The sequence below is a fragment of the Lissotriton vulgaris genome, chromosome 7, assembly GCF_964263255.1.
Source record: "Lissotriton vulgaris chromosome 7, aLisVul1.2, whole genome shotgun sequence".
Lineage (NCBI taxonomy): Eukaryota > Metazoa > Chordata > Amphibia > Caudata > Salamandridae > Lissotriton > Lissotriton vulgaris.
The window spans coordinates 1,267,498,001-1,267,525,802 of record NC_141695.1 but is presented as its reverse complement, the minus strand read 5'-3'; the positions used below and the strand labels follow the sequence as shown (position 1 = coordinate 1,267,525,802).

General features: G+C 53.4%; 1 protein-coding gene across 1 annotated transcript in view; it reads right to left on the bottom strand.

The window, feature by feature from the left end:
* KDM3B (lysine demethylase 3B) overlaps positions 1–27,802 on the bottom strand; it is a 1,298,224-nt gene that overhangs the window by 510,424 nt on the left and 759,998 nt on the right. The window contains exon 15 of the mRNA XM_086931831.1: positions 9,672–9,928. Coding sequence (XP_086787957.1) covers positions 9,672–9,928 — 257 coding nt within the window. The remainder of the gene's footprint in view (positions 1–9,671; positions 9,929–27,802) is intronic.

Genomic DNA, 27,802 nt, shown 5'->3' with positions numbered 1-27,802 from the left:
CACCAGCGGCCTACAAAAGACAAACTCTTTTGGTGACTTCTGTCGGATTCGGGGCTTGGAAATAAATACATCAAAGACTAAATTTATGAATCTGAATCCCACTAAGAAATTCAAGGGGAAAATGATCTACAACGGGGCTTTCCTGGAGGAAGTGGATGCTTTTACCTACCTAGGCATCTCCCTAAATGCGAACATGAACTGGAGATCCGACATGGATTTTGTAGTGCTAAAATGTAATCAGTTGGCAGGGGCAATAGCCCAAAAGCACAAATCTTCATTCACAAAACCAATCCAGCCTATAATGGAGATTTATGGTATGAAAGTGCTGGGTGCATGTCTTTATGGATCAGAATTATGGGGCTTCACCAATTTGAACACACTAGTAGTTGCAGAAAATACATTTCTTTGGCGCATAATTGGTGTCCCACAGAGTACCCCCTTGACGCCACTTCATTATGATCTTGGGAGGAAAAAGATCGAGGATATGGTCAGACTGCGTCCCCTCCTGTATTGGAGGCATATAAAAACTACTCCTGAGTCGAGTCATTACGCAGCTGCCCTTTTGGATGTTGATAACTCTGACACTTTCCATAAAGTACTTTGGCTCAAAGAAGTGAGGAAATTACTCCAAAAGCTGCACCTTGAAAACTTGTGGTCTGCAGTAGACCCAGATGATTTTCCATCAAAGACTACATTGAAAAAATTGTACTGGACATGATAAATAACGCTGCATTGACTTCCAATGAACTATCTGTGCTGACATCCCAGTTTCTGCAAGTTAAAACTACCCCAAACTTGAACAGTACTGGGACTTGATCTCTAAGCCTCTAGATAGGAAATTGTATTTTCAGCTTAGAATTGGCTCTTTACCCCTAAATGCTTTCACGGTCAAATGGTCTCCTGATAATGTAAACACTTGTTTTTACTGTAAAACACATGTAGAGGATATCCCACATTTTCTATTTGTATGCCCTTTATATGCTGCCCCAAGGAACAGATGGTTGAAGCCAGCATGTAGAAATTTGGGGACAAGGAAATATTTAGAGGCTTTAAGGATTTTAAAATCAAATAGTGCCCCTAACTTTGCAATTGCTGTAGCTAAATACATGGGGTGGGCATGGATAATACGCACGCGCACTTTAAAACTCTAATTAATTATTTGACTACCAAACCTTACACTTTTTAACCCTTTCGATGCTGATGACTAGCTCAGCTCGTCATCACCCACGGGTGTCGTGTGCTGATGACGAGCTGAGCTCGTCATGACAACAGCAAAATGGTAATTTGCAGCACAGCGCAAAAATCACCGCAGCAGCGATGCGGTTAAACTTTGTGCTGTGACCCTATTTAATAAATGTACATTTTTATTGAGTTATTCGTCAACAAAGTATAAACTGTATGGAATTTAATATGTTTAACCATTCTAGATTAGTATTTATTCTGTTTAGCTCAGGGATACATGCTTTTATGACAATGTTGTCGAATAAAGTATTTAAACTTGAAACTTGACATTCTACAATTAGAAACAGATATTAGAAAAACAAATAGAACACTTTCATTGCATCCTACTCTGTGTTTTGGGACTGTCCTACACCAGTCTGGTTCACTCCCTTTTAATCATCATCTGTTATGTAAAGCAGTTGCGGCACAGGATTGGAGGTATTTGGTACACAAACATACCCTGGACTCCACGACAGACATCCCTTACTGAGTATTTACAAATGACCTGTAATTGTTATAAACACCAATAAGGAATATGCTACTTACCAGTAGGCATCTGTTCTTGGCATGTAGGGCTGCTGACATTCATATCTGTGCATAGATCGCCACCTAGTGATGGGTCCGGATGATTGCACATTGTTGTCCTGGAAGAGTCTTCGAAGTATCACGAGATAGGTGGCTCCTCCCCTGGACTACAGTGCGCATGGGCATCCTCTCCATCCTCAGATAGTTTTTCGCCACTGTGGCAGAGATGGAGTATGATACAGTAAGTGATGGCCATGCCTGAAAATAATTCTGAGTGCTACAGCTGCGACAGGCAGCGGGGAGGAGGGCGGGTGATATGAATGTCAGCAGCCCTACATGCCAAGAACAGAAGCATACTGGTAAGTAGCATATTCCGTTCGAGGCATGTGGGCTGCTGAATTCATATCTGTGCATAGAATAAATAGCAGTTTCCTCCTTAGCGGTGGTTGCCCGTGCCAGCTGCAGCAGTCTGAGAACAGCCTGTCCTACAGCAGCTTGCTGTTTGGAGTGTACATCCACGCAGTAGTGTTTAGTAAATGTATGTATGGTGGTGCATGTGGCTGCTCTACATACATCCTCTAGAGGAATGTTACCTAGGAAAGCCATGGATGCCCCTAACTTGCATGTGGAATGCGCTCTTGGGGGGAACTGTTAATGTGCGTTTAGCCTTTTGATAACAAATCTGTATGCACTTAACAATCCTCCTGCTATACCCGATTTGGAAATGGGGTTGCCTTTGTGCTGTGGAGAGAAGGCAACAAACAGTTGCTTAGTTTTCCTGAAATCTTTTGTCCTGTCTATGTAATACAGGAGAGCTCTTTTAACATCTAGTGTGTGCAGTGCTCGGTCTGCCACTGAATCTGGATTTGGGAAGAATACTGGCAGTTCTATCGTTTGGTTAATGTGGAACTGTGACACCACCTTAGGCATACATTTAGGGTTGGTACGCAGCACTACCCTATTAGCATGAATTTGTATGAAAGGCTCTTGAATAGTTAGGGCTTGAAGCTCACTAACTTCTTAGCGATGTGATCGCTACTAGAAAGGCCACTTTCCATGTCAGAAACTTTATCTCACAAGAGTGAAGAGGTTCAAAAGGTGGCCCCATCAGTCTGGTGAGAACTATGTTTAGATTCCAGACAGGTGAAGGTGGGTGTCTGGGAGTAATTACTCTTTTGAGTCCCTCCATAAAAGCTTTACTGTCTGGCACTCTGAAAAGGGAAAGGTGCTGTCTGTTTTGAAGATAAGCTGCCATTGCAGCTAAATGTATCCTGATGGAACTATATGCCAGATTGCATCTGTGTAGATGCAACAAATAACATATAATGTTTTGCGTTGATGCATCTAGCGGATTTATGTCATTATTGGAACAATAAATGACAAATCGCTTCCATTTTGCCGCATAGCACGCCCTGGTTGTAGGTCTTCTAGCCTCCTTGATAATGTTCATACAGTCAGGGGGCAGGTTCAGGTAGCCAAACTATGACCTCAGGAGCCATATTGCAAGGCTCAACTGTTGCAGATCGAATATGCTACTTACCAGTATGCATCTGTTCTTGGCAGGTAGGGCTGCTGACATTCATATCTGTGCATAGATCGCCGCCTAGTGTTGGGTCCGGATGATTGCACATTGTTGTCCTGGAAGAGTCTTCGAAGTATCACGAGATAGGTGGCTCCTCCCCTGGACTACAGTGTGCATGGGCATCCACTCCATCCTCAGATTGTTTTTCGGCATTGTGGCAAAGATGGGGTGTAACAACGTAAGTGATGACCATGCTAAGAGTAATTTTTGAGTGCTGCAGCCGCTACAGGCGCCGGGGAGGAGGGCGGGCGATATGAATGTCAGCAGCCCTACATGCCAATAACCGATGCATACTGGTAAGTAGCATATTCGGTTCGAGGCATGTGGGCTGCTGAATTCATATCTGTGCATAGAATACATAACAGTCCCTCCATTAGCGGCGGCCGCCTGTGCCAGCTGCAGCAGTTTGAAAAAGTGTTTTTAGAACAGCCTGCCATACAGCTGCCTGCTGTTTGGAGTGCACATCTACACAGTAGTGTTTAGTAAATGTGTGTGTGGTAGACCATGTGGCTGCTCTACATATGTCTTCTAAAGGAATACTTCCAAGGAAAGCCATGGAGGCCCCCAACTTTCGCGTGGAGTGGGCCCGTGGGGAACAGTTAATGTGCGCTTGGCTTTTTGATTGCAACTTTAAATGCACTTAACGATCCACCTGGCTATACCTGCTTTGGAAATGGGGTTGCCCTTGTGTTGTGGTGAAAAGGCAACAAACAGTTTTGTTTTCCGAAAATCTTTGGTCCTATCCATGTAGTACATAAAAGCTCTCTTGACGTCTAGTGTGTGGAGCATTCTCTCCGCCACTGACTCAGGATTTTGGAAGAACACAGGCAGTTCTATAGTCTGATTGATATGGAACTGTGAAACCACTTTAGGAAGAAACTTAGGGTTAGTGCGAAGTACCACCCTGTTGGAGTGAATCTGTATGAATGGCTCTTGGATAGTTAGTGCCTGGAGTTCACTAACGCGTCGCAGCGATGTGATCGCTATCAGGAAAGCCACTTTCCATGTCAAGAACTGAATCTCGCATGAGTGTAGAGGCTCAAAAGGTGGACCCATCAGTCTGGTGAGGACCACATTTAGGTTCCATTCAGGAGCTGGTGGGGTCCGGGGAGGAATAATTCGTTTGAGTCCCTCCAGAAAGGCTTTAATGGCAGGCACTCCGAAAAGTGAGAGATGCTGCCTGTTTTGTAAAAAAGCTGCTATTGCGGACAAATGTATACGAATGGAAGCATCGGCCAGATTGCATTTGTATAGATTTAACCGATAACAAATGATGTTGTGAGTAGAGGCGTCTAGCGGGTTGATGTTGTGGTCTGCACAATAAATGTCAATCCGCTTCCATTTTGCCGCATAACATGCTCTGGTGGTGGGCTTTCTTGCCTCTCTTATGATATCCATACAGTTGGGAGGCAAGTTGAGGTAGCCAAATTTGAAGACCTCAGGAGCCAGATCGCCAGGTTGAGCTGTTGCGGATCTGGATGCTGAATGTCGCCATGGCTCTGCGTCAAAAGTCTGGGTGTGAGGTGCAGCCTTTGATGCGGTACCACGGATAGTTCTAGAAACGTGGTGTACCATGGTTGGCGTGCCCACGTCGGAGAAACCAGGATGAGTGTCATTAAGTGTTGCTTCAGCTTGCATGCCACCAGCGGTATTTGAGGTGCTGGGGGAAAAGCGTACGCAAATATGCCTGACCAGTTCATCCATATCGCATTGCCCTGCGACTGTGGGTGTGGAAACCTGGCGGCAAAGCTTTGGCATTTTCCTTTGTGGCGAACAGGTCTATCTCTGGATGACCCCACTGCTGGAAGTACGGGTGGAGTACTGATGGATGTATCTCCCTCTCGTGCATTTGGTGGCTGTGCCTGCTGAGCAGGTCCGCCATCTGATTGTCCTTGCCCGGGAGGTGCTCCGCCATGAGGAAGATGTTCCTCTGAATGACCCACTTCCACATGCTCTGAGCCAGATGAGACAGCTGTGGAGAGTGTGTTCCTCCCCGCTTCTGAATGTAGTACATTGCCGTCATGTTGTCCGTCCGGATCAACACGACCTTGTTGCACAGATGTACCTTGAAGGCCTTTAGTGCCATGAAGATTGCCATCAGTTCTAGAACATTGATGTGCATCCTCCTCTGCTGTTGCGTCCATAGGCCCTGCACAGTGTAATGGAGTACATGAGCTCCCCATCCCTGGAGAGAAGCGTCCTTCGTCAGGATAATCTGTGGCACAGGCTCCTGGAACGGTCGGCCCTTGCAAAGGTTTCGTGGAGTCCACCAATGCAGAGAGTTGTATGCCCGACCGCTCACCAACACTAGGTCTTTTAACTGCCTGTGAGCCTGAGTCCACTGACGTGCCAAGCACTCCTGAAGCGGACGCATATGTAGCCTCGCGTGCGGGACTATGGAAATGCAGGAGGCCATCGTGCCGATCAAGTGCATGAACACTCTTGCTGGAAGAGAGTGTTGAGTTCTGAATTTTTGTATCAGCGATTGAATGCTGCCGACTCACTGAATTCGGCTGTGCTGTGGCCGCCAGAGTGTTTATGGTCGCGCCCAGATACTGCCGTACGTGGGCGGGCTGAAGGTGGGATTTTGGGTAATTCAGTGAGAATCCCAGATCGTGCAGGAGGTGAATGGTGTGGGACATGTGGGCGGCACACTGCTGGGCTGACTTCGCTTGGATGAGCCAGTCTTCCAGATAGGGGTAGACGTGGATGTTCTGTCTCCGGAGATGCGCCGCCACTGTCGCCAGGCACTTTATGAACACCCTGGGTGCCGTGGTGACACCGAAAGGCAAATCCTTGAACTGGTAGTGCTGGTTATGGATGGTGAATCTGAGGTATTTCCTGTGTGAAGGGTGCAGTGGAATGTGAAAGTACGCATCCTTCAGGTCTAAGGTTGCGAGAAAATCCCCCCGCCTGAGCAACGGGAGCACTTGCTGCAGGGTCAGCATATGAAAGTGCTCCGACAGGATGTAGTAGTTGAGTGGCCTGAGGTCCAGGATGGGCCTGAGGGACCCGTCCTTCTTTGGAATCAAGAAGTACAGGGAGTATACCCCTGTGCCTCTTTCTGGCATAGGCACGAGCTCTATTGCCCCTTTTTGCAGCATGACGGTGACCTCCTGCTGCAATAAGTGCAAGTGCTCGTCCGACATAGGACGGTGTCTTGGGGGCATGTTGGGTGGAGTGGATGTTAACTCCAGACAATAACCGTGTTGGATAAGTTTTCTGACCCACCTGTCCGTGGTGATGGACTTCCAGACGGGCAGGAACTGCTGGAGTCTCCCCCCGACCGGTGTTGTGTGGTCGGGGGCAGTGACAAGGCGTCACTGTTTGCTGGTGGCAGAGGACCTGGAGTTGTTGTTGCCACGTCCTCTGCCCTTGGCGCTGTTGCCACGATATCCACCTCGACTCTTGTTGGTGTAAGTAGTCTGGGTGTTGCCTTCGTAGTATTGCGTGGACTGTGAAAGCTGACCCCTGAAGACGCCTCTAGCACTGGAGCGACGAAAGGACCCACCCCGAAACTGCTGGGACTGTAAGGCACCCATGGATTTAGTAGTGTCAGTGTCCTTTTTCATTTTTTCAAGGGTGGTGTCAACCTCCGGGCCAAACAGGTGATCTGGGTTAATCGTTTGGTTCAGGATGGTGGTTTGGATGTCTGACTTAAATCCAGAGATTCTCAGCCAGGCATGTCTCCGAAGCATAACACTGGTGTTTATAGCTCTGGCCGCGGTATCAGCTGCGTCAGGAGCGCACTTAATGGAAGCGTTGGAGATTAGCTTACCTTCTTGAATCAGCATCTCAGCCCCTTCCTTGTATTGATCAGGCAGGTGTTGCAACAGGGTCTCTAGTGTATCATAGTGCGCCCTGTCATAGCGCGCCAGAAGCGCCTGCGTGTTAGAGATGCGCCATATGTTGGCTGCCTGTGCCGCTACCCTCTTCCCCGAAGCCTCAAAGACCTTGGATTCTTTGTCTGGGGGAGGAGCATCACCCGTAGTCTGAGAATTGGCCCTCTTCCGGGCATTCGAGACGACAAGGGAGTCCAGAGGCAACTGTCCTTTAATGTAGGTAGGATCAGTAGGCGCCGACCTGTATTTCTTGTCAATCCTAGGGTTTATCAACCTCGCCCTGGTTGGCTCTTTAAAGATCTCAGCAGCTTGCTTTAAAAGACCTTTTAGCATAGGCAGAGTTTTTACAGTCTTTTCTGACACTGAAAAAGTGTCAAAGAGGAAATCCACATCCACAGGGTCAGCATGCAGCTGGACATTGTGATTGGCAGCAGCCCGTTCAATGAGGCCATTGAAAGCAGCAGAGTCTTCTGTAGGGCTCATTGGTATCCTCAGGGTCTGTATAGACTGGATAACTGTATTCATCCTCTTCATCTCCCTCTCCAGCGTCCACATCGGAGTAAGTGGGCGACACATCATGAGTCTGTGGTGAAAGAGTTTCCACCAAGACCGGAGAGCAAGCAGAGTCCTTCTTCTTGAGAGGGATCTTGTAAGACTCCAGTTGGGGTTCTGGGGTGATTTTCCGCTTCAGGAGGGAAAGCCTGCCCGTTTTGGCGTCGATGAAGTGTTCCTGACGCTCATCCTCCGAAGGTCGTATAGGCATGGACCACTGACGACGCCTTCGGCGCCGAGGAGACCTTTTTGGGCACGCCGGCCACTGCCTTAGGAGCGAAAGCCTTCTGCGCCGTCTTAGGCGGCAACGTAAAGAGGATCGGCGTGGACGCTTTAACTGGTTTCTCCACAGGCTTCGCAGCCGGAGGATCCTTCGGTTCGACCGCCGCGGTGCCGTCCCTGATGCTCTGCAGGGAGTCCGCCACCTTTTTTGTGAATGCGGCTGACGGACGCGCTGGTTCAACTGAGTCCTTCGAGGCCACTTTCGGAGTAGGGTCCTTCGAAGTCACTTTCGCCGTCGACTCACGAGGCGCAGCGCCCTTGGCCTTGTCGTGAGGACGGGGGGCAGAGAGAACCTTCGGGTCATCGAGTCGCTTCTTCGGGTCACCGAGAGTTTTCTTCGGTTCAGCGACAGCCTTCTTCGGGTCGACAATGCCCTTGCCGGCGTCGACCGTCCTTGGCGCCAACGCGCCAGTATCGACCACCTTCACCTTAGTCTTCGACGCGGCAGACTTCGTCTCAACGCCCTTGACTTGGCCTTTCGGCTCGACAGCCATCTTTGGCTTCTTCGGCGCCGAAGCCTCCGAAGATATTGTTCCGACCAAAGGGATGCGCACTTTCTGTTTCGATGTTTGCACCTGCGCAGTATCTTGCGTCGAGACCGTAGGTTTCACTTTCGGTTTTGTTTTGCCAGGGAGTGGTTCGGTAACAATGTCCGTGGCCGGGCCTGAAGGCGGGGCCGTGGAACTCATATCAAGGTCTTGGGTAAGGCCCGAAGGCGATCCCTCGACCTGGGCCTTATGAACAGGCACGGCCCCAGAGTCAGTCTGAGGAAGCTCCTCGTCCGAGCTATCCTCCATGGCCCAGAGGGCACTGTCGTCGTCTCCTACCTCCTCGGCGACTTCTTTGCTTTCGAACACCTCAGCATTAGCGTCGTAGTCTTCTTCGACATCCGACGCGGGGTTTGATTCCGAGATGTCCTGGATATATTCTTCCTCGACATCCCCAGCATCGAAAATGTCCGCAGGTGCCGAAGCAGATTGCTGGGCCTCCAGGCGCGCAGCACGTCGAAGCTTGAGTGTCTTCTTGGACCTGAAGCGTGAACAGGCCATATACTTGGCCTCATCGTGGTCCGGCAACAGACACTTGTTGCACACCGGATGGACGTCGATGTGGGGGTACTTAGAGTTACAGACCGGACACCTCTTGAATGGACTACGGTCCATGATGGATGGTCGATAAGTTAGGAGCGTCGACTAGGCCTTCCGCGCCGAGAGCACGCGGAAGTACAGAAACCGGCTCGGAGCCGATCTAGAAGAAGTAAAGCCGAACGCAAGACAATACCGACGTATATCCTAAAGACCTTTTGGTCTTAAGAAAGTTTTTCTATCGATTCCGACAAGAGAGAATTAAAGACATCCGAACCAAATGGCGGAAAAAAACAATCTGAGGATGGAGTCGATGCCCATGCGCACTGTAGTCCAGGGGAGGAGCCACCTATCTCGTGATACTTCGAAGACTCTTCCAGGACAACATTGTGCAATCATCCGGACCCAACACTAGGCGGGGATCTATGCACAGATATGAATTCAGCAGCCCACATGCCTCGAACATATAGGTTCACATGTACCAGGAGGCATCGATCAAACACACCACCACCCAACCTCAAACTATTTAAAATCCCTAATAGTTTGAACCATGCAAGACATAATATATCACTGGTCACTCACCCCAGGGGCCGAAGAGAACACAGGAGGAAAAGGGATTCCAGAGTCTGAAGATCCTTGAGGCAGCTTTCCTGGCCCACTGTGAAGCAGGTCACGTAAACTAGAGCCTTCTGACTTGTTGCCGGAGGCCGTGGGACCCAAAAGGAGGCTGTTAAACAGTTTAGGTGCAGATGTGGAGCTCTTCAAACTGGAATTGAATGAATCCAATGCAAATGCAGCATTGGACTCTTTACCAAACACCGACTTTGTGGAGCCACTTTCTGCAGGAAGCAAGAATAAAGCAACAGTATGTTTTACACCCTGTAGATGAATTAACATGCAAACATATCTCGACATGCAAAACTAATTTGGGACTACCCACATTATTAGAAACAATGGTTCAAATTGGTTAGTGCTACAAACCCTTTTTTTTTTTTTTTTTTTTTTTTTTTTAAGAAAGAGTCCACCCTTCCCCAATCCCATTACCAACAGGCTGCAGATAGACATTCCAAGCGTATGATTCAAATGGCTCACTTGTGCGGACAAAGTAAAGAAAGGATGTGTCTGCTACTCAAAGAACCAAGTTTGGGAAGATGAATTCAATCTGTTATCCATGTATCAAACAGGACATAGTCTTTCCTGTGGCCAACAGAATAGCCGGTTCCCTCTTTGATCACTGTTACAACTTAGGAAGTAGCATTTGATAGACTGAAAAGAGGTCTGGAGAAAACTACTTTAATTGAAAATCTCCCCAGTAATTTTACACATAAGCTCTACAATGAGCATGTAATCAATTTACCAGTTACAACTTTCGAATAGACCACTAGAGATCGAATTAGCAATGTAATAGAGCTGGACTCAAACACCAATGAAAAAATTAAAAGTTCAAACTAAATCTAGTATCAGTAATGGAGGTTAAATCCACAGTTTCTAGAAACTGACATGAACAAGTAATGATAAAGCTAAGAGGTATGCTGCTTTAAATGACCGATCAACTGTACTTATAAATGATTATAATAAAAAAAAGAACTAAAGGATTTTCACAGGCAATACATGAAAAATGCTAGGCTACCACTAAGTCAGCTACAAATAAAAGATTTATTGTTTTCATCGGATATACCATCTTCCATGAAAGACATTACAATACAGCTGTGTGAATTCGTTTAAGATCAGATTGAGTTTCTAATGGTGGGAATGGCGTTCTGATTAGTGGCAACAGTTCCTTCAGGCTTTCTACAAAACTTTTATGTCTGATCTCCACAGTCATGGTGCAAATTAAGTATCATGTTCGATGATCTTTTCCGTGTCGCCTGGTCAATAAATTAGATCTGCTTTGCCAACACGTGTAGCCGGATGAAAACTGCACTAGATTTGAGCACCACCACTATCTTGGCCAGTCTGGCACTATAAGCATCATTGTCGCTTGAAGCTTGCGGTGTGTCAGAATCACTGCTGGTATCAGTGGTGCTGAAAGAAAAAAACTGTAATGTTTCTTTATCAGGTGATCAGAAGGGCAGTTCCCCTGGTTCTGGAAGGAGTAGTTTCTGTCCTGTAACTCCAGTTCTGTAGTAGGGGTATCTCTGTTATAGTCATAATCTAGTGAATAGTCCCGCCCATGTGCGTGGACCCCGGAGCAATCAAAATAATCTCTTAAATTGTCAAAAAATGCAGAACTGCAAAGACACTTAAGAGAGAATTTAAAGACCGATAATGCAGCCTATATCCACAGGCTACACTGTCCAGTACTTCAACTTGAAATTCCACTAAAAATCCACACAAACAGCACAGCCTGCCCAGTTTCCTCCATAGAGAAACTTGCCTCTACCAGCAAAAGCCTCTGGAATGATAGAGAGGAAGGTATGGACAGACAAGCCCTATAGGCTGCCATTATGTGGCTTAAACAGGATACTGTGCATTTAAGAGAACTTTCCAGAACTTCTCCCAGTATCCCAGAATGCACAGCAGGTTCTTTTTACTTTCAGTTCTTTTTGAAGGCGTAACACGCCAAACCTGTAGCATTCCTTACATGAATAACTTTCTCCACCGGGGAGGAGGGCGGGCGCTTATGACTATAACAGATACCCCTAATACAGAACTGGAGTTACAGGACAGAAACTACTCCTTCTGTAGTAGGGGATCTCTGTGTATAGTCATAATCTAGTGAATAGAATGGCAAGCCCATCCCCACACAAAAGCGGCGGTGGAGAACGAAAATCTGAAAGAGACACGTTAGTGATAGATTCCTTACCATAGATTCCTTACCTTAGAATATCCCCAGGCGTCAGACTGGATCCGGAAACTTTTGCGTAGCAATACCCCTGCGCGCTGGTAGGCGTCGTCTGCGGCTCCGCGTCCGTCGTCGGCGTCGTGAGCGCCGGGATGACGTCGGAGTATTTAGACGGCGCCCATGCGCGCTGACGTCAGTTCTTTTTTCCGCGCCAGCTAGCGCAGATCCGGAAGAAGCTCTACCCCCAGTCACTTTTTGACTGAAAAGTTTTTTGATCCTTTTTGATCTCTCTTAGTCGACTGTCTCGACTATCGGTGCCAGGGATGCCCGGGTTCAAGCCTTGTTCGAAGTGCGGTCGACTCATGTCGGTCACGGACCCCCATCGCTGGTGCCTGAAGTGCTTAGGCCTCGACCACGACGATCGAACCTGCGTCGACTGCCGGGCCCTGACGTCGAAGGCTAGGCGGGAGCGGACCCGCAAGCGGCTCGAGCTGCGGCAGTCGGCCCCGCGCCGCTCCAGGTCCCGGTCCCACGGGAGGTCGAGGGACAGGTCGCGAGGTCGGAGTCATCGACGTTCCGGAAGTGGACACCGATCGTCTGGTTCCAAGTCCTCAGGTAAGAGGCATGAGAGGTCGGAGCGACGTCATCGGTCCTCCGACCCGCCCCGACGCTCGCTCGATGCGGCCGGGGACTCGGGCGACACCGCCCACGCGGCTCCGCGGGAGTCGCAAGCGTCGCCGCCTGCCCCACACCTTCGGGTCCCTGGGCACGGCGCGTCGCAGGAGGAGGTCGAGAGGTACCTCATGGCCATGAGGGCCCTCCCTCCTCAGTCGGTTCCCGTGGCGCCTTCGGGCCGATCGGCTCCGTCTGGAGGTCCTTCCGGGTCAGGCGCTTCGGCCCCGACGACGTCGGGTGCTTCGGGCCCGGCGCCGCTGGCGACTTCGGTCCCGGCGCCGCGCGACCTCGCTGGATCCGGCTCCGGATCCGGGACCTCGCCGGTCGACCTTACGACCTCGCCGGCGCCGTCCCTTCAGGTGTCGTCCCCGGCAGCCGATGTGGTTGCCGACCCCAATGTTTCCTACGGTCCTACTCAGGAGTCGGAGGGGCGCCGCTGGGCGCCGATTCCGTCGGCCTTTGGAGACTTCTATCTCCACGAGGAGGCCCTGGCTGTTAATCCTGGTCTCCAGGAGCCAGGTGACGAGGAGCAATGGGAGGGGTCCGAGGACCCTCTGGCACGTGATTGCCAGTCGCATCAGGACTGGACATATGAGCTTGGGGAGGCCAGTGGTATTGACACCTCGCCAGACACTGGATTTACGTCGCCCCCGACTGTGGCTTCGGAGGCGGGTTCTGCTTACAGCGTAGTGTTGACGAAGGCAGCTAAGGCCTTAAACCTTCAGCTCCCCGTCGCGGCCGTGAGGACTAATCTCCTCACTGAGGTCCTCAAACAGCAGTCCGCCTCCGCGGAGCCCCTCCTGCCGTTCAATGAGGCCTTGTGTGACGTTCTGCTGGGCACTTGGTCCAAGCCCGCCACAGGCCCCCCTGTGGACAGGAACGTGGCCAGACGCTACCGCCCGGCACCGGGCGACCCATGCTTTTTGTCCACCCATCCCACCCCCGAGAGCCTGGTCATCCAGGCCTCTAACTCCCAAACCGCATTCCCGTCGGCCCCGCCCGACAGGGAATCCAAGAGATATGAGCAGTTCGGGAAGAAGGTCTTCTCGTCTGTGAGCCTGGGGCTATGGTCTGTGAACACCAACTGTCTCTTGGGCCGCTACACCCACACTCTGTGGGACACGGTTGCGGAGGTGCTGCCACAATGCCCTGAGGAGGTCAGGGCTAAACTCAGCCAAACCCTTGCGGACGGCCGAGATGCGGCACGCTTTTCTATCCGGTGTGGGCTGGATACCACGGACTCACTGGGCAGGGCGATGGCAACGACGGTGGCGGTTCGACGCCACGCCTGGTTGAGGTCCGCCAACTTCTCGGCCGATGTCCAGGCCACCCTCCTGGACATGCCGTTTGATGGCCGTCGCCTCTTCGGCGACAAGGCAGACCATGCGCTGGAACGTTTCAAGGACTCCAGGGCCACGGCCAAGTCCTTGGGCCTTACGGCCCCACGCCAGCAATCGGGTGCCTTTCGCTCCTTTCGTGGCCACGGAAGGGGCACCCCACCACGGACCGTCAGCCACGCGCCGCAGAATGTTCAGCAACGCGGTGGCGGCCGTGGGAACCGCCGTGGCGGTGGTCGGGGCCAGCGGCGAGGCCAGTCCACACCTCCCTCAGCAGCCCCCGCCTCAAAACCTTCCTAGTCCGAGTTTTCAGGCCCATGTGACGCCTGTGGGAGGCAGGGTTCGCCATCACCTCTCCCACTGGCATACAGTCACTTCGGACAGGTGGGTGCTGCAAATTGTCCGAAGGGGTTTCTCCCTCCCCTTCGAGTCTTCCCCTCCATCCATGCCACCTCAATACCACCGTGTGTCGGGGGATCACTTGCAACTTCTGCAAGAGGAGGTTTCGGCCCTCTTGGCCAAGAGGGCCATCGAGCGCGTTCCTGGGCCAGAAGTAGGACGTGGTTGTTACTCCCACTACTTTCTGGTACCCAAGAAGGGCAAAGAGGGCCTACGCCCTATCTTGGATCTGCGGAACGTCAACGGCTTCCTCCGGACGGAGAAGTTCAAGATGCTCACTTTGGCTCAGGTCCTGGCTGCCCTGGACCCGGGAGACTGGATGGTAGCGTTGGACTTGCAGGACGCCTATTTCCACATCCCCGTCCTGCCGGCCCACCGGCGTTACCTACGGTTCATGGTAGGCCAAGAGCACTTTCAGTTTACCGTGCTCCCCTTCGGCCTTGCCAGCGCCCCACGGGTGTTCACGAAGGTGATGGCGGTGGTCGCAGCCCATCTGCGCAGGCAGGGGATATCAGTCTTCCCCTACCTCGACGACTGGTTGTTGAAGGCGGGCTCGCCCCAGTCAGTCGTCAGCCACCTCCAGACTACGGCCGACCTCCTGCACTTGCTGGGGTTCTCCATCAATGTGCCGAAGTCACACCTGTGTCCCTCTCAAAAGCTCCTCTTCATCGGAGCGGTTCTCGACTCGGCGCAGTTTCGGGTTTACCCACCCGAACAGCGGGTTCGGGATATTCAGGCTCTGATTCCTGTCTTCAGGCCGTTATCCCGGGTCTCGGTCAGGTTGACGCTGCGGCTTCTGGGGCTGATGGCCTCCTGCATCCTTCTGGTGCGTCACGCCAGGTGGCGGATGCGGGCTCTGCAGTGGGACCTGAAGTTTCAGTGGGCCCAGCATCAGGGCAACCTGTCCGATCATGTCCTGATCTCAGAGGGCACTGCGAAGCAACTGCAGTGGTGGCTCACGGACCGCGACTGGGTCAGTGGCAGACCCCTCTCCCTACCCCAGCCGGAGCACGTAGTTGTGACGGACGCGTCCCTCCAGGGCTGGGGAGGCCACATGGGAGAGGCGGAGATCAGAGGCCTCTGGTCTCCGGCGGAGTCCCGGCTCCACATCAACCTTCTGGAGCTGCGGGCGATTCGTCTTGCACTGAAGGCATTCCTCCCCTCTGTCAAGGGGAGCGTAGTGCAAGTGTTCACCGACAACATCACCGCCATGTGGTACTGCAACAAACAGGGCGGTGTGGGGTCGTGGACCCTCTGCCAGGAGGCTCTGCGCCTCTGGCAGCGGCTGGAACATCAGGGCGTGACCCTGGTGGTTCAACACCTGGCAGGCTCTCTGAATGCCAGGGCGGACGAACTCAGCCGCCGGTGCATGATGGATCACGAATGGCGTCTGAACTCTGACGTGGCGCAAGGTCTCTTTCGACAGTGGGGAGAGCCTTGGTTAGATCTATTCGCCACAGAAGAGAACGCGCAATGTCAGCAGTTCTGCGCGTTGGAGTTTCCAAGGCGGCACTCGCTCGGAGACGCTTTTCGTCGCGAGTGGAGCTGCGGTCTGTTGTACGCCTTTCCGCCTATACCACTTCTGCCCAGAGTGCTGAAGAAGATCAGGCGCGACCGGGCCCAGGTCGTCCTTGTGGCTCCGGACTGGGCACGAAGATACTGGTATCCCAAGCTACTCAGCATGTCAGTCGATCCCCCGATTCGTCTGCCTCTTCGGGAGGACCTTCTGTCGCAGCAGCAGGGGACGGTCCTGCACCCGAACCTGTCCAGTCTCCACCTACAAGCTTGGAGATTGAGCGGCGGCAGTTGAGGCCATTTGACTTGCCTCCCGAAGTCTGTGATATCATTCTGGCAGCCAGGCGTCCCTCCACAAAGTCGGTATACGCCTGCCGGTGGAACAGATTTGTGGCATGGTGCACAGCAAAGGCTGTGGATCCTCTCTCTGCACCCCTTTCGGAAGTGCTGCTCTTTCTTCTTTCCCTTGCCCAGCAGGGCTCTGCTCTGGGCACTCTTAAAGGGTACCTTTCTGCTCTATCAGCCTTCTTGAGGCTACCAGATCAGCCTTCTTTATTCAAGTCCCCTATTGTGAGTAGATTTCTGAAAGGCATCACGCACATGTTCCCTCCTGTTCCCTTCGTGATGCCCCAGTGGGACTTGAATCTGGTTCTCACCTATCTGATGTGTGCTCCCTTTGAGCCGCTTCATAACTGCCCTCTTCGTCTCCTTACTCTGAAGACGGCCTTCCTGGTTGCCATCACCTCTGCCAGGAGGGTGAGTGAGCTCCAGGCTCTTTCTTCTTCTCCACCTTTCCTGTCTGTTCATCCTGATAAGGTGGTGTTACGTACACGACCTTCCTTTCTGCCCAAGGTTGTCACGGCCTTCCACATCGGGCAGTCCATCACTTTGCCCACCTTCTTTCCGCCTCCGCACCCCTCGAAAGAGGAGGAGAGGCTCCACCGTCTGGATCCAAAACGTGCGCTCTCCTACTACCTAGATCGCACACGCCAATTCCGGGTGGATGACCAACTCTTCGTTGGTTACGTGGGCGCGAAGAAGGGAAAGGCTGTGCACAAGAGGACCATCTCTAGGTGGATCATCTTGTGCATTCAAGCATGTTACTCCATGGCGAGGAAAGAGCCCCCGGCTGGATTGCGGGCTCACTCCACTCGGGCCACGGCAACGACAACTGCCCTGGGCCGCGGTGTCCCCCTGCAGGACATCTGTCAGGCAGCCACGTGGGCCTCACTGCACACGTTCGCAAGACACTACTGCCTGGACAGTCAAGTCCGGAGGGATGGCTTCTTTGGCCGTTCCGTCCTCCAGGACTTTCTGGTGTGATATTGGTTCGCAGACCCACCACCGGGGTTGGTATTGCTGGGGTATCTATTCTAAGGTAAGGAATCTATCACTAACGTGTCTCTTTCAGATGCACAAGTTACTACTTGTGTAACGATATATCTGTAAGAGACATTAGTTAGTGATAGATTCCTTACCGCCCACCCATCCTACCCGTTCTGCGAACCGATATCTAGGGTTAAGGTCATCCCCTTTCAGGGCCCTAGTTTCATGGCACCAGTGTTAGTTCTATCATGGCTCTGCGTATCTGGCGCGGAAAAGCTGTGTTATCAGAACTGACGTCAGCGCGCATGGGCGCCGTCTAAATACTCCGACGACGTCATCCCGGCGCTCACGACGCCGACGACGGACGCGGAGCCGCAGACGACGCCTACCAGCGCGCAGGGGTATTGCTACGCAAAAGTTTCCGGATCCAGTCTGACGCCTGGGGATATTCTAAGGTAAGGAATCTATGGTAAGGAATCTATCACTAACTAATGTCTCTTACAGATATATCGTTACACAAGTAGTAACTTGTGCATTAACACCACTATTGTGCGAACAGATTTCGCAGCGAAGCCTGCCCAACCTGAGCGTCTGCCCTGGCATCAGTGTCCAGGCAGTAATGCTTAGCAAAGGTATGGACCGACTTCCAAGTGGCAGCCTTGCAGATTTCTGCAATTGGAACATTACGGAGCAAAGCAGTCGTAGCAGCTTTGCCCCTGGTGGAATGAGACTTAGGTTTACCCCCTAAGGTCTTATTAGCTTTTTGGTAACACAGCTGTATGCAGGACACAATCCACCTAGAGATGGACTGCTTAGAGGTAGCAAGACCCGTCCTGACCGATCCATAATTGATAAACAATTGGTCTGACCTACGAATATCTTTGGTCTTATCCATATAAAATTTCAACACCCTCCTAACATCCAGGGAATTTAAAGACCTTTCCGCTGGAGATGAAGGATTCTGAAGAAACGTAGGCAAAGTTATGGTCTGGTTGACATGAAAATCAGAAATCACCTTGGGTGAGTACGCATAACAACCTTAGCAGCATGAAATACAGTATAAGGTTCTTGGCAACACAACGCCTGAATTTCACTCACCCTGCGGGCCGATGTAATGGCCACGAGGAACGCCGCCTTCCAGGACAGGTGCTGCAACGAAGACTTATGAATACGTTCAAAAGGCTCCTTCATCAATCTGGACAGCACCACATTCAATCCCCATGAAGGCGAAGGAAGCCGGACAGGAGGGAACACTTTCTTCAAGCCTTCCAAAAAATCTTTTATCACGGGGATCTGGAAGAAGGAAGTCTGTGAAGGGCATTTCCTGTAGGCAGTCAATGCAGCGAGATGAACCTTAATGGAATGAACATTAAGGCCAGACAGAGCCAAATGCAGAAGATAAGGAAGGATGACTTCTTCCTTGCGCGTCTTCGGGTCATAGTTCTCGGACTTGCACCAGATACTGAACCTCTTCCACTTGTAAGCATAGGAAGTCCGAGGGGAAGGTCGTTTAGCCTCCTTCAGTATATCCATGCAATCTTCGGGGAGATTCAAATGGCCATATTGCACTCTCTCAGGAGCCATGCCGCCAAACTCAAAGACGAGAGGTTGGGGTGCAACATCTGCCCCCTGAAATTCGTGAGAAGATCCGGCCTGCACGGCAGCCGTATGTGAGGAAGGAGAGACCGGTGAAGCAGGTCCGTGAACCACCACTGCCTGGGCCATTCCGGGGCAATCAGGATCATTCGCGCCCTGGACCGGGCCAGCTTGATGAGCACCGCCGGAATAAGGGGAATGGATGCAAAAGCGTACATAAAGCTGTTTGACCAGTTGATCCATAGCGCATTCCCCAGCGTCCCCTGCTGGTAGTACCTGGAGGCAAAGTATCAGCATTTGCTGTTTTCGGCGGTGGCGAACAGATCTATGTCTGGAGTCCCCCACCTTGCCAAGACTTCTCCTAGAACCTTGTCATTTATGACCCATTCGTGGTTTTCCTGAATCAGTCTGCTCAGTGCGTCCGCCTGAACATTCTGCACACCTGGCAGATGGGTAGCCGTTATCGTCAGTCCTCTGGCCAGAAGCCAGTGCCAGATCGCGTGCGCCTCCTGCGACAGAGTGCGTGATCTCGAGCCCCCCTGCTTGTTGAGGTAATACATCGTGGTCGTATTATCCGTCTGTACAAGCAGAGAGTTGGTCTGGAAGGACGGATGAAATGCCTTCAGTGCCAAGTGAACAGTTCTGAGTTCCAGGAAATGGACGTGATACGTGGACTCCATCGGGGACCACGTTCCTTGAATCTGTAAGTCTCCGGAGTGCGCCCTCCAACCGTGGAGAGAAGCATCCGTCACGATAGTCTGAGTGGGAATGTCCTTGTGGAAGGGAACCCCTCGGAGGAGATTCTCCGCTGAACACCACCACTTCAGAGACTGAAGAGCATGCAGAGACAGTCGTATCTTGTCGTCCCAAGACCCTTTCCTCTATTCCCACTGATCCTCCAAGCACTCTTGCAACGGTTTCATGTGCAGTCGTGTGCGTGGCGTTAGGAAGATACAAGAGGCCATCGATCCCAGTAGAGAAGACACCGTCCTCACTGTTGTAGATGGAGCGGTCATAAGAGCCTGAGCCTTCTGAAGGAGTGATAATCGTCGCTCCTTCAAAGGAGACACGCTTGCTGACAGCGTATTGATGGAGGCTCCCAAGTACTGAATGCACTGGACCGGCGTCGGGACAGTCTTGGACATGTTGATGTGCAACCCCAGCTTGTTCAAGAGAACGCACGTCTTCTGGAAGTGTGCTTGAGCTTCCGAGTAGGAGGAGGCCTTGATCAATCAATCGTCCAGGTACGGGTAGACTAACACCTTGTTCTTCCTTAGGTGTGCTGCTACCACTGCCATGCACTTTGAGAATGTTCTTGGCGCAGACTTCAGTCTGAATGGCAGTACTGTGTACTGATAATGATTGGCGCCGACTTGGAATCGCAGGAACTTCCTGTGTTTGTGTGCAATGGGCACATGGAAGTACGCATCTTGTAGGTCTATAGCACATAGCCAGTCTCCCCGTTGCAACTGAGGATAAATCTGATGCAACAACAGCATGCAAAACTTCTCTCTGCGAATCCACTTGTTTGCCTGTCGCAAGTCAAGAATGGGCCTGAACTCGTTCTTGTCCATCTTGCGAACCAGGAAGAACCGGGAGTACAGAACTCTTCCCCTTTGCGACAGAGGTACGTCTTCCATCGCCCTTTTCCTTAAAGGATATCGGCCTCCGCCTGGCGCTCGAGCAGCTGACACTGTGCGCTGACCGGAGGAATTGATGGAGGCGGGCTGGTGAACCGAAGACTGTATCCATTGCAAACAATATTCAGCACCCACTTGTCCAGAGTAATTTTTCTCCACTCTGCCAGAAAAAATTGAACGCTTCCCCCCACCGGAGTGGGTAACGGATGCAGGGGAAGTAAGCGCTCAGGGCCTAGACCCGGCCGGGCCTTTGGTCGCTGTTGCCTACTGTTGGACGCCTCTGCCTTTCTGGCGCTTCAGGAACGGTCTTCGGAACTGCTGTTGCTGTTGCTGCTGCTGTCCCGAAGCCTGGCCACGCACTCAGCCCTGTCCACCAAACAGTCTCTGGAACGGGCGGTAAGATTTCTTGGTATCCTTGGGCTTTTACAGACCCACAGCTGTGATTGTTTCGGCCTCCGCCTTCATGCGGGCCATTGTCATCTGCATGTTTTCCAGACAGGCTTTCGCCAGAGAATGGTAAATTGGCAACCCTTTGTTGTGCGCTGATTAATCCCATTGCAGTAACCATGTGCCGCCAGGAGGGAAGAATCGGCTGCAGCACTGATGACCTGATTCGCCACCAACATCCCCTCCTTCAACACCTCTTGGAAATCTTCTCTTGTCACGAGGCAGGTGTTCTACAAACTGCTGGAGGGATTCCCAGAGGGCTCGGTCATACCGTCCTAACAAGGCTGTGGAACTCGCCGCTTTCATGGAAGTCGCCGACGTCCCACAAACCTTCCTCCCAGCCGAATCCAGCCATCTAGATTCCTTATCTGGTGGGACTGTGGATGACGGAGTGCTGGCATGCTGCTTTCTAGCCGCCGTCACTATCACCGAGTCTGGAGGAGGTTCCGCCCTTAGAAAAGCCGGATCGGAGTCGGGAGCCCGGTATTTCTTCTGTAGTCAAGAGGGGGCCGCCTTAGTCACTGCCGGGGTGAGAAACAGGTCCATGGCTGGATCCTCCAGGCCCGGTGCACAAGTTACTACTTGTGTAACGATATATCTGTAAGAGACATTAGTTAGTGATAGATTCCTTACCTTAGAATATCCCCAGGCGTCAGACTGGATCCGGAAATTTTTGCGTAGCAATACCCCTGCGCGCTGTTAGGCGTCGTCTGCGGCTCCGCGTCCGTCGTCGGCGTCGTGAGCGCCGGGATGACGTCATCGGAGTATATAGACGGCGCCCATGCGCGCTGACGTCAGTTCTGATAACACAGCTTTTCCGCGCCAGATACGCAGAGCCATGATAGAACTAACACTGGTGCCATGAAACTAGGGCCCTGAAAGGGGATGACCTTAACCCTAAATATCGGTTCGCAGAACGGGGAGGATGGGAGGGCGGTAAGGAATCTATCACTAACTAATGTCTCTTACAGATATATCGTTACACAAGTAGTAACTTGTGCATCTGAAAGAGACACGTTAGTGATAGATTCCTTACCTTAGAATAGATACCCCAGCAATACCAACCCCGCGGTGGTGGGTCTGCGAACCAATATCACACCAGAAAGTCCTGGAGGACGGAACGGCCAAAGAAGCCATCCCTCCGGACTTGACTGTCCAGGCAGTAGTGTCTTGCGAACGTGTGCAGCGAGGCCCACGTGGCTGCCTGACAGATGTCCTGCAGGGGGACACCGCGGCCCAGGGCAGTTGTCGTTGCCGTGGCCCGAGTGGAGTGAGCCCGCAATCCAGCCGGGGGCTCCTTCCTCGCCATGGAGTAGCATGCTTGGATGCACAAGATGATCCACCTGGAGATGGTCCTCTTGTGTACAGCCTTTCCCTTCTTCGCGCCCACGTAACCAACGAAGAGTTGGTCATCCACCCGGAATTGGCGAGTGCGGTCCAAGTAGTAGGAGAGCGCACGTTTTGGATCCAGACGGTGGAGCCTCTCCTCCTCTTTCGAGGGATGCGGAGGCGGAAAGAAGGTGGGCAAGGTGATGGACTGCCCGATGTGGAAGGCCGTGACAACCTTGGGCAGAAAGGAAGGTCGTGTACGCAACACCACCTTATCAGGGTGAACAGACAGGAAAGGCGGAGAAGAAGAAAGAGCCTGGAGCTCACTCACTCTCCTGGCAGAGGTGATGGCAACCAGGAAGGCCGTCTTCAGCGTAAGGAGGCGAAGAGGACAGTTATGAAGTGGCTCAAAGGGAGCACACATCAGATAGGTGAGAACAAGGTTCAAGTCCCACTGGGGCATCACGAAGGGAACAGGAGGGAACATGTGTGTGATGCCCTTCAGAAATCTACTCACTATAGGGGACTTGAACAAAGAAGGCTGATCAGGTAGCCTCAAGAAGGCTGAAAGAGCAGAGAGATACCCTTTAAGAGTGCCCAGAGCAGAGCCCTGCTGGGCAAGGGAAAGAAGAAAGAGCAGCACTTCCGAAAGGGGTGCAGAGAGGGGATCCACAGCCTTTGCTGCGCACCATGCCACAAATCTATTCCACCGGCAGGCGTATACCGACTTAGTGGAGGGACGCCTGGCTGCCAGAATGATGTCACAGACTTCGGGAGGCAAGTCAAATGGCCTCAACTGCCGCCGCTCAATCTCCAAGCTTGTAGGTGGAGACTGGACAGGTTCGGGTGCAGGACCGTCCCCTGCTGCTGCGACAGAAGGTCCTCCCGAAGAGGCAGACGAATCGGGGGATCGACTGACATGCTGAGTAGCTCGGGATACCAGTATCTTCGAGCCCAGTCCGGAGCCACAAGGATAACCTGGGCCCGGTCGCGCTTGATCTTCTTCAGCACTCTGGGCAGAAGTGGTATAGGCGGAAAGGCGTACAACAGGCCGCAGCTCCACTCGCGACGAAAAGCGTCTCCGAGCGAGTGCCGCCTTGGAAACTCCAACGCGCAGAACTGCTGACATTGCGCGTTCTCTTCTGTGGCGAATAGATCTAACCAAGGCTCTCCCCACTGTCGAAAGAGACCTTGCGCCACGTCCGAGTTCAGACGCCATTCGTGATCCATCATGCACCGGCGGCTGAGTTCGTCCGCCCTGGCATTCAGAGAACCTGCCAGGTGTTGAACCACCAGAGTCACGCCCTGATGTTCCAGCCACTGCCAGAGGCGCAGAGCCTCCTGGCAAAGGGTCCACGACCCCACACCGCCCTGTTTGTTGCAGTACCACATGGCGGTGGTGTTGTCGGTGAACACTTGCACCACGCTCCCCCTGACAGAGGGGAGGAATGCCTTCAGTGCAAGACGAATCGCCCGCAGCTCCAGAAGGTTGATGTGGAGCCGGGACTCCGCCGGAGACCAGAGGCCTCTGATCTCCGCCTCTCCCATGTGGCCTCCCCAGCCCTGGAGGGACGCGTCCGTCACAACTACGTGCTCCGGCTGGGGTAGAGAGAGAGGTCTGCCACTGACCCAGTCGCGGTCCGTGAGCCACCACTGCAGTTGTCTCGCAGTGCCCTCCGAGATCAGGACATGATCGGACAGGTTGCCCTGATGCTGGGCCCACTGAAACTTCAGGTCCCACTGCAGAGCCCGCATCCGCCACCTGGCGTGACGCACCAGAAGGATGCAGGAGGCCATCAGTCCCAGAAGCCGCAGCGTCAACCTGACCGAGACCCGGGATAACGGCCCGAAGACAGGAATCAGAGCCTGAATATCCCGAACCCGCTGCTCGGGTGGGTAAACCCGAAACTGCGCCGAGTCGAGAACCGCTCCGATGAAAAGGAGCTTCTGAGAGGGACACAGGTGTGACTTCGGCACATTGATGGAGAACCCCAGCAAGTGCAGGAGGTCGGCCGTAGTCTGGAGGTGGCTGACGACTGTCTGGGGCGAGCCCGCCTTCAACAACCAGTCGTCGAGGTAGGGGAAGACTGACACCCCTTGCCTGCGCAGATGGGCTGCGACCACCGCCATCACCTTCGTGAACACCCGTGGGGCGCTGGTAAGGCCGAAGGGGAGCACGGTAAACTGAAAGTGCTCGTGGCCTACCGTGAACCGCAGGTAACGCCGGTGGGCCGGCAGGACGGGGATGTGGAAATAGGCGTCCTGCAAGTCCAACGCTACCATCCAGTCTCCTGGGTCCAGGGCAGCCAGGACCTGAGCCAAAGTGAGCATCTTGAACTTCTCCGTACGGAGGAAGCCGTTCACGTTCCGCAGATCCAAGATAGGGCGTAGGCCCCCTTTGCCCTTCTTGGGTACCAGAAAGTAGTGGGAGTAACAGCCACGTCCTACTTCTGGCCCAGGAACGCGCTCGATGGCCCTCTTGGCCAAGAGGGCCGAAACTTCCCCTTGCAGAAGTCGCAAGTGATCCCCCGACACACGGTGGCATTGAGGTGGCATGGATGGAGGGGAAGACTCGAAGGGGAGGGAGAAACCCCTTCGGACAATTTGCAGCACCCACCTGTCCGAAGTGACTGTATGCCAGTGGGAGAGGTGATGGCGAACCCTGCCTCCCACAGGCGTCACATGGGCCTGAAAACTCGGACTAGGAAGGTTTTGAGGCGGGGGCTGCTGAGGGAGGTGTGGACTGGCCTCGCCGCTGGCCCCGACCACCGCCACGGCGGTTCCCACGGCCGCCACCGCGTTGCTGAACATTCTGCGGCGCGTGGCTGACGGTCCGTGGTGGGGCGCCCCTTCCGTGGCCACGAAAGGAGCGAAAGGCACCCGATTGCTGGCGTGGGGCCGCAAGGCCCAAGGACTTGGCCGTGGCCCTGGAGTCCTTAAAACGTTCCAGCGCATGGTCTGCCTTGTCGCCGAAGAGGCGACGGCCATCAAACGGCATGTCCAGGAGAGTGGCCTGGACATCGGCCGAGAAATTGGCGGACCTCAACCAGGCGTGGCGTCGAACCGCCACCGTCGTTGCCATCGCCCTGCCCAGTGAGTCCGTGGTATCCAGCCCACACCGGATGGAAAATCGTGCCGCATCTCGGCCGTCCGCAAGGGTTTGGCTGAGTTTAGCCCTGACCTCCTCAGAGCATTGTGGCAGCACCTCCGCAACCGTGTCCCACAGAGTGTGGGTGTAGCGGCCCAAGAGACAGTTGGTGTTGACTGACCGGAGCCCTAGGCTCACAGACGAGAAGACCTTCTTCCCGAACTGCTCATATCTCTTGGATTCCCGATCGGGCGGGGCCGTCGGGAATGCGGTCTGGGAAGTGGAGGCCTGGATGACCAGGCTCTCGGGGGTGGGGTGGGTGGACAAAAAGCAAGGGTCGCCCGGTGCCGGGCGGTAGCGTCTGGCCACGTTCCTATCCACAGGGGGACCTGTGGCGGGCTTGGACCAAGTGCCCAGCAGAACGTCACACAAGGCCTCATTGAACGGCAGAAGGGGCTCCGCGGAGCCGGACTGCTGTTTGAGCACCTCAGTGAGGAGATTAGTCCTCACGGCCGCGACGGGGAGCTCAAGGTTTAGGGCCTTAGCTGCCTTCGTCAACACTACGCTGTAAGCAGAACCCGCCTCCGAAGCCACAGTCGGGGGCGATGCAAATCCAGTGTCTGGCGAGGTGTCAATACCACTGGCCTCCCCAAGCTCATATGTCCAGTCCTGATGTGACTGGCAATCACGTGCCAGAGGGTCCTCGGACCCCTCCCATTGCTCCTCGTCACCCAGCTCCTGGAGACCAGGATGAACAGCCAGGGCCTCCTCGTGGAGATAGAATTCTCCGATGGCCGACGGAATCGGCGCCCAGCGGCGCCCCTCCGACGCCTGAGGCGGACCGTAGGAAGCATCGGGGTCGGCAACCACTACGGCTGCCGGGGACGACACCTGAAGGGACGGCGCCGGTGAGGTCGTAAGGTCGACCGGCGAGGTCCCGGATCCGGAGCCGGATCCAGCGAGGTCGCGCGGCGCCGGGACCGAAGTCGCCAGCGGCGCCGGGCCCGAAGCACCCGACGTCGTCGGGGCCGAAGCGCCCGACCCGGAAGGACCTCCAGACGGAGCCGATCGGCCCGAAGGCGCCACGGGAACCGACTGAGGAGGGAGGGCCCTCATGGCCATGAGGTACCTCTCGACCTCCTCCTGCGACGCGCCGTGCCCAGGGACCCGAAGGTGTGGGGCAGGCGGCGACGCTTGCGACTCCCGCGGAGCCGCGTGGGCGGTGTCGCCCGAACCCCCGGCCGCATCGAGCGAGCGTCGGGGCGGGTCGGAGGACCGATGGTGGCGCTCCGACCTCTCATGCCTCTTACCTGAGGACTTGGATCCAGACGATCGGTGACCACTCCCGGAGCGTCGATGACTCCGACCTCGCGACCTGTCCCTCGACCTCCCGTGGGACCGGGACCGGGACCTGGAGCGGCGCGGGGCCGACTGCCTCAGCTCGAGACGCTTGCGGGACCGCTCCCGCCTAGCCTTCGACGTCAGGGCCCGGCAGTCGTCACAGGTTCGATCGTCGTGGTCGAGGCCTAAGCACTTCAGGCACCGGCGATGGGGGTCCGTGACCGACATGAGTCGGCCGCACTTCGAGCAAGGCTTGAACCCGGGCATCCCTGGCACCGATAGTCGAGAATCGACTAAGTAGAGGATCAAAAAGATCAAAAAGTTTTCAGTCAAAAAGTGACTGGGGGTAGAGCTTCTTCCGGATCTGCGCTAGCTGGCGCGGAAAAAAGAAGAACTGACGTCAGCGCGCATGGGCGCCGTCTATATACTCCGATGACGTCATCCCGGCGCTCACGACGCCGACGACGGACGCGGAGCCGCAGACGACGCCTAACAGCGCGCAGGGGTATTGCTACGCAAAAATTTCCGGATCCAGTCTGACGCCTGGGGATATTCTAAGGTAAGGAATCTATCACTAACGTGTCTCTTTCAGATACCAGTGGTAGTAATGGCCGAGCCAGATGTTTTGGGCATGGGCACCGTCAACGAGATGCCCAATTTTGCTGCACCCTGTGAGAAGGTGGCCTGATATGCAGTGCTCACTATTCTAGTGAACACTATGTATCAGTCCAGCAACCCTTATTGAGGATTGGTTGTAAGTCAACCTTATAGACCAGCTATCCTAGTAGCATGGATACGAGCAGTCTAAAGCTAAAGACTCGAGAGGGCGTGTTAAGCCAGCTGTTTACCACACATATACCCCTTGAATACCCAGTGAAAGGACACCACACAAGTGTTATGAAAATAAACAAGATATTTATTAAGAATCACAACAGCCCTGTACTCTTTATGAGGACAGGGTACTAAGCACAAAACAAAACTCTTACGAAAATACTTAAGTTAGCACAGTATATACAAATGCCCGAGGGGCACGGAAAACCATATACTCTGAAAGTGGAATGCGAAATTACTAGCAGGTAAGTACAGTACTAATAGGCTTAGGAATCGCTAGGACTTGACTATAGAACCTTCAGATTACTTATAGGAGGCCTAGGGGACTCGGGTGCAGAGTGTGCACTCTCACGCGTGATGCGGGACAAAGTCTATGGTAGCTAGTAATGACAAAGTTAGTGTTC